This window comes from Sipha flava, unplaced genomic scaffold (assembly GCF_003268045.1).
Source record: "Sipha flava isolate LNK unplaced genomic scaffold, YSA_version1 34_pilon_pilon, whole genome shotgun sequence".
Classification (NCBI taxonomy): Eukaryota; Metazoa; Arthropoda; class Insecta; order Hemiptera; family Aphididae; genus Sipha; species Sipha flava.
Genome location: NW_020273045.1, coordinates 1,411,309 through 1,425,937, shown reverse-complemented (window position 1 = coordinate 1,425,937; position 14,629 = coordinate 1,411,309). Strand labels below are relative to the sequence as shown.

Here is a 14,629-nt window from a genome sequence, read left to right as displayed (position 1 = left end):
AAACAATTCAAAATATTTTTATTTGGTTTTCGTGTAAACATCAGTATTTATAATATAATTTATACTTAATGTAATATAACTACCATTAATCGTGATATTATATTCATATGTCATCACATTTGTTGCCTAAGATTATAGTAAACGAACATTTTATATATCTAAGTTTCGTATCACATATGTATAAAATCGTAAAATATTTTACATGTTTATAGTTGTTTAAAAGTGAAATACATATAATAATTCATGTATGATATCACTCCTATTTGCTATCAAAATAATTTATGAATGACATAATTCACCATTGATTTAACACATAATAATACACTAATAACAGAACTATAACAACATACCGAGTGGCTTACACATGGTTCAAAGTACTACCGGTAATGTCTTATCCATGTAGTGAAACTACGGTAGCCATTAACCGGTAATTTTAGTTAAATGTTTTTACAAATCACAGTTATTCTACAAAATATCAATTTCCTCGTGTTACAAATTAACATACGCCAGCCATTTTAAAATCTCACAAAAGAAACTTTTTTAACATTTCATTATAATCAATGGTATATGAACACGAATGTTTCATGAAACGCTGTAATTAATTTTTCACACACCCATAAATATCATTCTTCCTATTCGTTCAAATGAATTAGACCTGAATGACTCTTTTCTGTACCCTTTACATTAACAAAATAATCGGCAACCTTCGTTATACCTCATTTAATTGTCTTTCACACTCAACACAACACGACAAGAATCCCCATTTCCTTATTGTCCTCGCAAAATGTCGTACCAAACATTAAATCATCAATTTTCTCCTTCAATTTAGTCCCTGTTAGTGTAACTCATTTATCACAACCGCTGTCTTTGTTGTCTTAAATGTTATTTTCTATGATTAATTTAACAAAAAATGTCAACTATCACATAAAGTAAAATTGTGAAAACTGACTCAAAAGAAAAAATATGTTATCCATCGTCTTCATCCACATAGTAATAATAATTTGACAGCCAGCTGTGTAATTGTTATTTTTATCTCACGCAAATAAGTTTTTCCGTGCTCGTTTACCAAGTTTGATCTAATAATGTCACTTCTTTAGACCAAAAGTTCAAATAGCCAACGATCGTGGTCAATATATTAAATATTAGCTACTAGTATTCGAAAAGAAAAAAAACGATTTGTCAACAATATTTTATTGTTCACAAATTACAAATATTTTTTCGTTGTCGACTAACAATATTAATGCACGCTACATATTATAGCTACTGAGTGTACTTAACCAATATCCGTACATCAAAAGTAAAAAGTACAGTAACGCAAGTAACAAGTATGTAACTTTTCAGTAATAAATAGCAAAAAAAAAAAAAAAATGCATTTTCACAATTATTATACATTAGATTACTACTTGTGCAATTTAGGAATTGCAATAATAAATCTTTCGTAAAATGTTGGAGTTACAATATTTTACCATATCGATATAATATAAATATGAATTCGCGTTACTTCTCACCTGCGGTGTACCTACAGATATTAAAAAACTACATCTAATGACATTTCGCAGTAGTATTTCCTGAATCAGTTTTGCAACGCAAACACCATGTTACCGTAGCACAAAACCACAAGGGTCTATAAACGTTGTTACAAGACTACACGCCAATGATAAACGTGCGGGGCTATGTACATTTGTAAAAAATGAAAACGGGTGACGGCTATAAACACCTAAGTACCTTATACACACACGTTACGATAATGTGACCGGAAAACGTAACGAAATAATGAGTCGTAATTTTCAAACGACGCGCTACAATGCGGACCAAATGGAAGGGGCGAAGAGGACGAAACGATATTACACACGTGTACAGTGTTATTACGTTAGCCGTCCGACGGAACGGGTGGACGGGCAACGTTCAAAACCTGCCGATAATGGGTAACGCGTCGTGTCCACGGCCGATTGTAAGGGAAGGGCGGGCGACGAGGTGAAAATCAAAACCTGGTGATCCTGTTGTCGATCGACGGCGGCGGTGAGTCGTACTCGTTGACCGGTGTAAGCGGCCGACTCCTGGGCACCGAGTGCACGTTCGACCCGGCCGGCGAGTAGTAGTTGGGGTTGGACTGGCCCTTGAAGCTGGTCGAGTGGCACTTGGGCGCGGCCACGTGGACCGAGTCGTAGAGCGCCTGCGTGGACCGGTAGTTGACGTCGGTGACGCTGGCGCCGTGGCCGTAGCCCAGCGACGGCAGCGAGCTGGTGATCTGCTCGCGGACGATGCCGAACATCATCATGTACGTGCGCGGTATGAACACGGTGACCACGATCACGGTCGCGGTGCCGGTCAAGCCGACCATGACGCACGTGTCGGACCACCGGCGGGGCAGCACCGCGTACGCGGTGCACCAGCACAGCCAGACGACCAGCACCAGGTACGCGGCGACGGCGAAGCACGCGCCCTCCCGGTAGTTGCGCTTCGAGCGGAACACGAACGGCGACGTGGCGCACAGCAGCGCCAGCAGCAGCGCGTCGTACGCCAGGCTGCCCAGGAACAGGTTGCCGCCGACGAACACGCGGCACAGGTCGGACGACGGCACGATGGCGTGTATGGCGGCGAACTGGAACAGGAGCGCGAGCTGCACGCACATGGTGAACGCGCACAGCGTCGTCTGCAGGTACCCGTTCACGTGGCTCATGAAGCTGGAGTCGCAGTCGCACGCGGCGATCATCATGCACCGGGCCAGCATCGTGGAGAACACGACGGAGCAGCTGGCGCACGTGCCGAACAGCTTCGCGTAGCAGACCGCGTGCGGGTGCCCGGTGCGGTCCACGGCGAACGGCACCGCGCTGCCGTACATGAGCAACGTGCCCGCGATCAGCACCAACGAGAACGTCGGGTTGCCCTCCATCACGTCCTTCTTGCACACCCGGATCACTATGAACGCGGCTATGCACGCCGCGCATATGGCCCCGACCGCCGACACCGTCAGCGTGCACGCTACCCACACGTCCTCCTTCCACGCGATCGACAGCGGACCGTACGCGGGCACCGCCGGCCACGGCTCCGTCGACGGTAGCCGGCACGTCGCGCACGGCTTCGGCGCCTCGCACTTGTCCAAGTACCGTGCCGCCCGGCCGTCCACCCGCAACCGTCGCGCGCCGCTCGAGTCCTGGACGTACGCGCCCACCGCACCGCCGCCGTATTCCGTCACGTGCACCAGCGTCACGTTGTACTCGCCGCCGCTTCCGTCCAACAGCAACAGCTTGTCCAGCACGCGGCCGAACCCCTCGGCGCCGTAACCGATCGTCTCGGCCGCCGACCGGTTCCCGGCCGTCGACCAGTTCCCGGCCGCCGCCGCCGCGCCGCACTCGACCACCGTTCCGTTCCGGCCGCCGCATTCCGTCCCGTAGTCCGTCGGCTTACCGTTGTACGCGTCCACTATGCGCAGCACGTCCGCGGCCGTCTGCATGAACTGCGCGGAAACTGCTTGTTCCCCCTCCGTCGGCGTGGCCGCGGTACTACTACTCGTGCTCGGGGTCGCGGTCAACAGCCCTTCGCCGTCGCTCTTGTTCGCTAACGGGCAGTTGCCGTACGCTTGAAACACGTACGACCCGTACGCGAAATCTAAAAAAAATTAAATAATAATATATTTTCTGCGTGCAAGTGGACGCAATCGTTGTTCGCAAAAAAAAAATAGTACAAATATGGTAAACGTTCGTCGGAACGTCTGTACCAGTTTCGTGCGCGTTCGGGCAAAAGACCAACAATCCTAAAGGCCTGCGCGTTTTTTTATTATCCCTAGATAATAGTTATGAATGAATGGATTGCAGACAGCATCACTCGTATATAATATAATTATAATTCTTACGTTTTTCCTTAGTAATAATACGTTTATCTATCACACTTTGCGAGCGTATTACTGATCAGTGCAAATAACTTTGGAATTTATATAATTTCAAACAAAACGTAATTTTTTCTTTTTCCCAGGTTTTCATGTTTCCGTTTTCATTATGGATCACGAATAGTGGCTTTTATTTGTACTGATCACTATATGGATAACGGTTTTAACTAGTATTCAATATCCATATTATTACTAGTTTCAAGTTATATGTATTAGGAAAGGGAATTATTAAATTATTATTAACTCAAAAAAATTAACTGCGTCTGGTGTAACATATATTTTAAAAAAATACCATAGGTCTGCTTTTAAATACATTTTTTACCACTTAATTTACTCTATATACCAGTGTTTCTCGGAGGCGCTAGATCTATCCAGGAAAGCAATAGAAGTTACAAGTTTAATATGGGAGCATTTCATTACAAAAGGGGGCGTTGACACTTTCAATTGTTTCCAACAAAATTATGTAGTCACTACATTGTAAGACAAATGAATTGTACGTGTGTATGTTTGAAGAAGGATACCATGTGGTCTGGCAACAAAAGCAGATACCTATACTATATCCTGGATTGTGGGCTGCTGTACAAACATTTTTTATGGCATTTCCATATAATCCTACTTGGTTGAACGTGGGTGTACTGCAGTAAATAATCTACTCACAAAAAAAAAACAACAGTTACAAATAACCAACCGTGAGGACTTAAGAATGCTTCTTACGAAAATCGAACCAAACACCAACCACATCCATCTCATTAATCTCCTTAGGATACCTTTTCTTATTTATACTTATAAATTATACAATAGTGTGATAAAACAAATTCTTATTTATAAACGATAAATTTATTTTAATATTGCATTATTTTGTAACAATATTTTTTTAAGGAGGTGTTTGTAGGACTTTTTTTGAAATAGGCGATCAAGATAAAAAGTCTGGGAATAACTGCTTTATATCGTACCTACTCATTAGTTTAAAATATACATTTTATTTCGCTAATTATTAAAACATAAACAATTCATTGAAGATATTATTATATATTGGACCAAGAATATACCTGGTTTAGGTGGTAGTGGTCCATCCAATGGTATGATAATGAAATGAGAAACATGAACATTTGATGATGATTCTAGAATCAACGTAATAATACTCTTATTTGCTATGATTATGACTATTGAAGATTCGTTCAAATACCTGGAACATAAGACTTTACGTAAATTATAATACAAAATAATAACGTAAGTGAGAACTTAGAGTCCTTTTAACATATTTCTAAATTTCTAATTGACGATATTATAACTAATAACATAAAATATATTTACTATTATTATACAATTTAAATATTTAGTAGAAAAAAATACAGCATGTGCTTTGGTTTTTATAAAAATAATTTATGAAACATAAATTATATACTTAAAATTGATAAACTAGAGAATGAGTCGATCTATGTAATATTTCAACATTTTAATTAATATATATTCAGTTCTGATTTTTTTTTTTTTTTTAACCCATACATAATGGTACCTTTAAATAAAATATGTGATATTAATATATTAAATACTTAAATTATATCTATCCATTCCATTAGTGTTTGATTTTACTTAAATGTGTAATGCGCAAATTACAAATTTGAAAACATAGACATAATAAATAAAACGCTATGTATAAATATAATTACCCAATCTCATGAGCTAAAACAGTCCTGTTCAAACACAATCCATTTATTTTAGCTACATTTTCGAACCTTTGAGCAACATCCTGGTCCTGTGCTATCATTAAGTCCGCGACATCAATATCATTTACCGTTAAAAACTTAACGGCTGCTTCGGCATGTATATCAATGTCAATAATTGGTCCTACAACAGCGATAGGTACGTCCAGTCCAATGGACGGGTTCGCAGAAATTTTAGATCGTATATCCTCGGTGGTATATATAGCTAAAATGTCATTTCAATCATAGTTTTACTTTTTTAATGTTTTACATACATCATACTCGACACTTGTAACTACGCATGCGTGCATTATAATAATTATAATAATTACCAATAGGTACGGTCGAATTATTGCAATCTTGATCAACCACGAACGATATCAAAGCTTTTTGTAGATCTGAACTTCTAGACGAACATACTTCATACAATGTTAATCCTAATAAATTATAGCAAACAAATAAAACATTGGTAAGGTATTCATACTTTAAATTTAAGAAAGACTGTATGATGTGGTGTAGTAAATCTTCTAATTAGACGCATCATGTCGTGTACCCAAGAATTTTAGAATACATTTTACTTATATAGCCATGCATTTATTGTTTATTATGTTTATTAAATAAGAAACAATGAAAAAAATAATATTATTTAGTTTAAAAATATTAATAGTAGGTATAATATTTAGGACATTACTTTCTAATTACAGTAAAAGCCGCTTATTAGAAACACTTTGGGACCAAAGTGAAATAATGTGTCAATTAACCGGTTGTTTCTAATAAGCGATTGGTTTGATTTGTACTATGAAAAGAAAAAAAAAATTAAAAATACGCGAAAAATGTATTTATTATGCGATGAGAAGCGCTTAAATGAGCTGCGGCATCACGTAAACTAATTTTTGGAATCGCGTCGTATAATTTTAATAATTCGCACTTCTGTTTAGAACTTAAATCTTGGCGTTTAGAAATTTTTAGAATAACAAAACATCAATCATGAAACACTAACCATCTTTACGTACGCACGCCGAAGATGAACTAATGATACATACAGGAAAGAGCATTATTCTTATACGTCGCATAGAACGTACTGCACTTAAGAAGAAGTATAGCCAAAATATAAACGTAATGCAGCAAAGATAAAATTAAATTACATAGGTTATCGCACTGGTGAACGGTGTATACGTCAACTGATATTCGCCCAATTGTTTCAAATAATCGATGTGATGTTTCAATAATCCGATTTATTTTCAATTTTCTAACATACGACTGGACTGGATATGGACTGGTCCGTCCCTGTACCTTTTGTTTCAATAACGCGATTGTATCAATTATCCGTGTTTCTAATAAGCGGCTTCTACTGTATTTTTATTTAATGTTACAATTAAAATTATCTAAAATTTTGGCTTTACCTAATAAAACTACATAATTAATAAATTAATATTGTCAAAGTTAAAATAATTATTATTTTGAGTTTTTTAACACTTTTTGAAAATAGTAAGTGTAAACAATGCAACATATACATATAATATATACTATATTGTCATAAAAATAATTAATTTTCAGCAAATATAATTATAGATTTCAATAAAAACAAAAGACATAATGCGTTTTTAAAATATTTAAATTAGTGGTTGTATATAAGTAAATAAATTTTACTCAATATTATGTTAAAGATTTTGTGACCGATTTATATTACTTATATGAAAATTTGATAGAACTATGAACGAATTAAAGTTTTAATTAATTTGTTTTGTTTTACAAAACTTGTATTACTCAGAATTTAAGCTCTTTCTATATATACCAATATTATAACACAAATTGAAATTAGAATGATATATTATGAATATATAAACATTAAACTTATTTCCTATGTGAATTTATACCATAGAAATGTGAGTAATCATATATTACTATATTTAAGTTTTGGTATGATAATAAAAATCAATATAGGGTGAGTACTATTTAACTCATGGGATCAGCCAGATAGTTTTATGATGAACGCGAATAAAGTCAATGTATAAGTAATCTTGATTATAAAAGAAACAAAAATGTGTAGAATACAACATCAATCACTTCATTATTCAAGTGATCGGTCTAACTTTATTTACCCAAAGGAATTGAATTGACTTATTCAGTGAAGATATATGGTAAAGCAACACAAGAAGTTTAAATTATCAAAATTTTCCTTTTTTTTAATTTTGAAATAAAATATGGAAAAAATATATTTCAACTGAAAATAAGAGAAAGAATTATTTTTTAGTAGAATAAATACGTAGTTCGTTAATTAGTTCGGTAGATCATTTATGTATTCGTTGAGCAAAATGTGATAAATTATACAAAAAATAAATAAATTAATTAATGAAAATACTATGGAAATATCTGATTAATATTCACGATAGAAAAATATCCATGGGAAATTGAGATAGGAAAAGAAGTATTGTTACAACTGTATACAATTGTTGAGGAAAAAAAACCAGCAAAAATATATTAATTTACCACTGTACATGGACCAAATAAAAGAAGTTTAAATTTGAAAAGTAACAATCAGAATCGTAAAAACATATTATAGTTTCGTTAAATGATACATTTGAATAAAGCATCAAACTTAAAAAATGGATTATAATAAATTTCAGTGAGCACCAGGTGGCCAAGGGCATTGAGTTTTCAGCCAGAGTAAGTATTAATGGAATGGAGTGCTCCAGTAGCTATATATGTATGAATACAAGTTACTAATACATATGATTGAATTATTTACGATTAACCAAAGACAAACATTAACTAACTGATAAGGATTCTAATGATAAATTATTCTATTTACCCAAAGTGATGCCGGGAATGTAATGGATCGAATTTAGTATTTGTACCACGGTGGCCACCATTTCCATTGAATGAATACCAGTAGATGTCGGGCCTGAACATTTCTCATCGTAAACGTCAAAGAAACCTGTAACACGTCGAATAATGTTAACTTTATAAATGTATTATACAATTTACTTTGTACCATTTACCTGTTATTGAAAGATCACCATTCGTTTTAAAGAAACTTATAGATTGTCCGTTTTGATTTGATTCGCATTCCAAACAATGAGACGTGTGCATCGAGTACGCGATTAATAGCAACACACTTGCTAACCACATGTCACCTATAACATACATTATGCATTTTTTTTAAAAAAATGAGTTACGTACTCTTTGGACGGATGCGAGTACATGATAAAATAAATTCTAAAATTGATCAACTGAATTCTTATTATCTTTTCTTTATAATTAATTTAACTATAGTATTTTCAAAATATATAAAACAAAGTGATGAATAAAATAAAACCAACATAGGTAATACTAAAATGTCTACTCATAAAATCCGTAAAAAGTTGACATTTTAGCATGTAACACGTAGAGCTCGTATGAAATTTAAGTAAATATAATTTAAAGTTTAGGCAATCATTCAATTTATGTACGTTTAAATAATGCTACTGTTTAAACAATCAATAGTTCGAATAACTAAATATTTTATAAAATAAAACCTGAAACAGAGCAGAAAATAACTTAATAAAATATTGAAAACTATCACTTCTATAATAATATTTACTAAATTTCAGAATCCCAAAAATTATTATAAATTAAAATCGAAATTTATAAATATTAGTAATTATTTTAAAGTTTTATACTTATAAGTATAAAATGCAAATATTTTTTAAACCCCAAAAATTAAATCTTGGGCAAATATGTTATGTTCTAATGGTAAGCGACAGTAATTTTTAAAATTTTTTTATTATTTCTGAAAAATAATTAAATAATTCCTAAAATTACAACATGTTTAATATACAACTGGTGTCAAATTTCTTTGTAAGGAATAAATGAAGCTTATAGAAAATTCTTCCTGCACAAAATCTACTCGAAGAATTCAAATCAAAATTAAGTATAATATGTATTGTATTCCATACATTAATGCGTTTTCCAAGGACTATAATAGTATCTAACTTTTTTTCGACCAGCTTTTTAGGTACCTAATTATGAAAGTGCAATAATCAATCAAGTAATAAATTTTATTTAATTAAAAAATGCATAACAAGAAATTGATTATATAGTCGTTGTTTAATTAAATTTACGCAAAAATATATATTTTTAATCAATTCTGTTACGGCTCTATTATCGTTAGACTTTTACGGAAATATTAATTTTATTCAAGCCAATAAATAATAAGTCAATGTACATTTATGTATGATTAACCTCCTTTCTGTTAACTTCACTTATATAACACTATACAATATTTTAGCATAATTTATTTAAAAAACTTCCATTTCGTTTGTGTAGTAACAATGTATTATTATTATGTTATTAGAAACTAAAAATGATATTTATGTCATTTATAGTTTATAGTTGTTTGTCATCATAATTCAGAAGTTGATTCCATTATTATTCGCTCAATAATATAATATCTCGACCAAAAATTTTAATGTATAACCTTATTACTCTGTCAGGATTTTATTTTGACTGTTGTAATCAAAAATTGTAATCAAAGTGTAAATCAAAGTAATCAAAAAATTAAAAAAATATAATACATACTACACATCACTGGCCAATTAATATCATTCATATTATAATAATTATTATAATATATACAAAATTATACAAAAAACAAATAATAAAATACTGTTTCGTAAAGGTTACCTAATGAAAATATTATACAAGAAATAGCACCATTATTATATTATATAATGCTTGAAAAATTTAATCAAATACGGAGTTTCTGTAATTTAATGAAAAATTCACCACTAGAATGCGAAATTTCAACGTTTACAAATTGCATTACCGCACTTAATCCAATCATGTCCAATCATGCATCTGTCTGTGTAGGTATACCTTTTAATATTGTCATATGACCTAACTGATATCAGTAGTTAGACTTTTTTTTGCTAATATTCATGGAAATTTATATGAATATTTATAAATATACTTATATTTCATCAGAAACTACACTTTAAAAAGACTTATTATTTTTTCTTAACATAATCATCGGATAAATTACAACATTTTTCCGATGCGAATAGCGACACATAACGTTTGTATTTATTATCTTTTCTAGTAAAAATAATATACTCTATTCATAATATAAATTCGTGTCAAAAACTTCCCCGTGGCTAAATACAAATATCAGTGGCCTGATAATTTTAATGCAATAGATCCGCATTTAAAAATATCTACTAAAGTAAATGTTATAAATTTAACTAGTTTTAATTTTATTTTTTATAACAACAATTTATAACTCGATAAATATTTGCATGATTCTAACATATTTTGAAATAATTTTTAATTTATTAACTAGTGTTAAAAGTTCTAGACTGGTAAATGTACTCGCTGAAATACGTCCCAATAAAAATGTACTATTTCTTGATTAATCTACGTATAAGCGTTATACACAAAGGAGTTCATAATAATAAAGTAACATGTTCGCATTACGTCGTCTCAAGGATAAGATATATAATATTTATAATTATAATAGTTCAGAACTCTAAATCAAATTACCCCGCACATTTGAAATGTATTTTACGCTGCACAGTTTATTATACCAGTGTTAATAGATTACATGAGTGTAGTACACCTACGTACGTGCACATGATATCAGGATAGAACGTAACTCATATGTATATTGTAGTTTAATTATTAAATGTTTAGTTCAACCAATACAACTCATTATGGTATTATGATTAACATTCAAGTCGTACACTTCGAAATAATTAACATACATTTCTCAAATTACGTACCGACATACATGCACAAGCGGATTTATAAACAAGAAACTATGTACAGTACATACATGTGGTAGTTATATCGTAATTACTTTCACTCGAAAATATAAAATTAAATTCATTTTCGTATGGAATTAAATGTATGTAATCTTCGGTACACGTGGGAGCGTTATACAATTATTTATTAAGATTGTGTGATTAATATTTATTATTTTATTATTTATTTAAGGTGTTTGCTATCTGTTCTGTCCCAAGTATTGATCCATTGCTAGTCAGAACTCTTAAATGGTGCGGATCCAATTCTGTATAGTATATATTACGTACGTACGTAGTACGTCCTAACCTAACGAAAAACTAAAAATATCATACGTGCAACAGAAATATGCCAGAGATTTGCAAGAATGAAAAATAATAACGCTCATGTAGTTGTAACATGCAAAATAAAAAAAAATCATATTCCCGTGTGATAAGGTGCATAGAAAAACATTACACAGGGTATCCCACGAAGATTTTTCTCATTTAACGAGAACGAAAGGTGCATCTTTTCCCATTGCTTTAAATATGATATTATGATAGGATTTCTTGCGAGTCAGAGTCGTATATACTGAGATAAAAGCGTGCGACATTTTTACATGATGTACTCGTAGACGTACACTTAGAAACTAATGGGACTACCCGTTGTACTGCGACAGTCACACTATGTCAAAACTCAAAACCCGAATTAAACGTATACTTTGTATACCAGCGTTTCCCAACATTGGGTCGCAAAATATTTTTGATGAATCGCTGTTCGTATGCTAATGAAAATAAAATATCTTTGTTATCGAAGTACAATTTTATTTACCAGAATTGAGTTGTGTAGAGTCGTATTAAAGTGTATGATTATTTCTTATTATATTTAAGCATACTAGATTTTTTTTTTTTTTTAGGGTCGTCCGCCCAACACGAAAGAAATTTATGGACCACGTTATCCTACTACGAGTGTACTAGCAGTACTACGAATAACTACGTGTTTACTAGTGCGTGAAGAAACAAGGAAAAAATAAACGGTTAGTCGGAGGAGTTCTGTTCAAATATAAATCAGCTTAACAGTACCTACAATAGTAAATGGAAAATTTCTTTAATCCAACGCTCTCGGAATGAACTTTTAATATGAAAACGACGCATTTGAATGGTCGGCAATTAATAGTTGAGGTAGGAATCGTGCGCCGGACGACAAACAGAAGAAAACAAGCACACTCGCTGGTTGGCAAAGTCATCACTTACTTGCTCGCTTGAAAAAATGCACCGTGGACAACAATAACAGATGAATACGTATGACGAAACCACGGTATTAGCGATTGCGTTCGAAGACGGGTCAACGCGATTTCTCGGATTCAGCCGAAGACGACAACCGCAGCGGTGCAGCAACCAGGTGCATTTTAATCCCTCGCGCGGTGTATTATTAGTTGCTTGCAACGTTTCAATCTTCGCGACGGTATCATATCGGCGGCGGTCATCGCGAGAACAATATCGTTTGTATAAGAAAATTGTGTCTTTCCGCCGCCGTACGGTAATATGTACTGTTCGTGTCCCGGTAGGTGACCTAGCTAGGCGACCCTTAGAAAAAATGAACAAAAATAAAAACAATACAACGCACCCACACACGCAAGTCGAGCCACACATACGATACATCGGTTGCGCAGACGATGGTGCAAGTGGTGGTGGTGGTGGTGGTGGTGGTGGTAGTGGTAGTGGTGGTGGTGGTGGTACGGCACGCGAAGCCCTTCCGAGACACGTGATTATCTTCTCCACCTCTCTGGCGACCCTTGCATTTTCTTCTTCCCCTCATTTCGCACCGTAGTTCAACTCCACGCCACCTCCGAGCACCTGTAATCCAATAATAGCAATCGGGGAGGGGGGGGGGCACTAACCCTTAGACTCACCCCCCTTACTTACTAACGCCATGAACAGTCCACGACTGTGACGCATATTTACGATAATAACAATTAACGATTTATATGCGAACCAGATGCGTTCGGTTCGGTTGAGTGTACACACGCGGTTAACGACATTATAACATAATAAACAACCACCTATCCCACTCGCACACCCACTCCCGTGCTCGTAATACAAACGTAATGGTGAAACGATTATAATACACCTGCCGGTCGCGGGTAAACCGTATTTCACGCGCGTTATTGGCGTATTGTACCTGTACAACGAGTGCACATCGAAGCGTAACGTTCGGGTACGACGTGTGGGCTCGACGTGCGTGCATTATCGTAACACTGCTGCGGTAGAACAAACCGCGTTTCATGTGACTCTGAAATTAGTCATCATTCGTCCGCGCAAACGATCAATAAGTGCATGACTACCGCGGTAAGTGCGGTGGTCGCAAAACAACGAAAATAGTTAAGTCATCGAATGTTTACGTTGACTACGGGATTGACGGTTTTGTTTCGTTCATTTGCAGACCCTCTATTTGAGTCGCACGGATAGATAACGTGTTCGCCGCGGGTAAACGTCATTTTAACTGGCGAATAAAATTTAAATTCTTCGATTATCGAAAAAAAGATAATAATAAGAATAATGTCTTCCGTAATTATTTATTATTTTTTTTTTTTTTGCTTTTTTCGGGCGTTAATTCGAATTTTGATAGATATGATGTCAACGTCAGATTTGAGATTTGGGTACACCTCTTCCCATGTAAGGTAAAATCAGATTGATTTCTCAAACCCCCATCCTCCAATTTACTGACGTAATACTTGAATGTTCCCATAGTGGATAATTAGAACATTAAGGCTTCGACGTATACGGAGTTGTTTGCTCTCGTCACGTGACTTCGGTAACGACTTAACCAGCAAGCGATACCGTCGTCATGGTTAGATGAAGTTGAACAACTTCGGACAAAGTTGAACACATGAAATAAGCGAGGGCCTATATTGGTTCAAGGAGCTGAGTTGCCACGGCAAGAGTATAGGGTAGTTCCTGACCTTAGTCAAACTGTAATAGATATGGTCCCAGATTCTCACAAGACGCCCTTTCTACACACCCTGTCTACCACATCGAATAACAGAAAACAGCCTGAAGAGCTGCGAGAAATTATCCGCAAAATCGTGGAGCTCGTAAGCAAGCGAAAGAAAGTTGCTTACGAAAAAAAATGACACGAAAACACCCATTATGCTGTCGAAGAGGTGGTTCTAATAGGAAAAGCCACAAGTCCGACTGGGGAGTATACAAAACCACAGAATAGATATTAATTTATGGAAGTTTTGCCATCGGAGGTCTACTATGTGGATGAGTTGAATGCCAAA

At 35.1% G+C, this 14,629-nt stretch overlaps 1 protein-coding gene across 2 annotated transcripts; it reads right to left on the bottom strand.

Annotated features, from left to right (window-relative positions):
- Positions 1 to 258: 258 nt before the first annotated feature.
- LOC112687458 lies at positions 259 to 13,612 on the bottom strand. 2 transcript variants are annotated; one of them, XM_025560179.1, is made up of 9 exons: positions 13,272 to 13,612; positions 13,001 to 13,202; positions 12,600 to 12,932; positions 8,592 to 8,726; positions 8,402 to 8,527; positions 5,922 to 6,026; positions 5,557 to 5,815; positions 4,936 to 5,072; positions 1,982 to 3,609 (listed from the first exon to the last, which is right to left on the bottom strand). In XM_025560179.1, exons 4-9 carry the CDS (start codon positions 8,719 to 8,721, stop codon positions 1,982 to 1,984), a joined length of 2,385 nt encoding a protein of 794 aa, XP_025415964.1. In that variant the 5' UTR covers positions 8,722 to 8,726; positions 12,600 to 12,932; positions 13,001 to 13,202; positions 13,272 to 13,612. The 2 variants fall into 2 exon arrangements, with proteins under 2 accessions (XP_025415965.1, XP_025415964.1); XM_025560180.1 differs by having other exon boundaries at positions 259 to 3,609; positions 13,001 to 13,611.
- Positions 13,613 to 14,629: the final 1,017 nt, after the last annotated feature.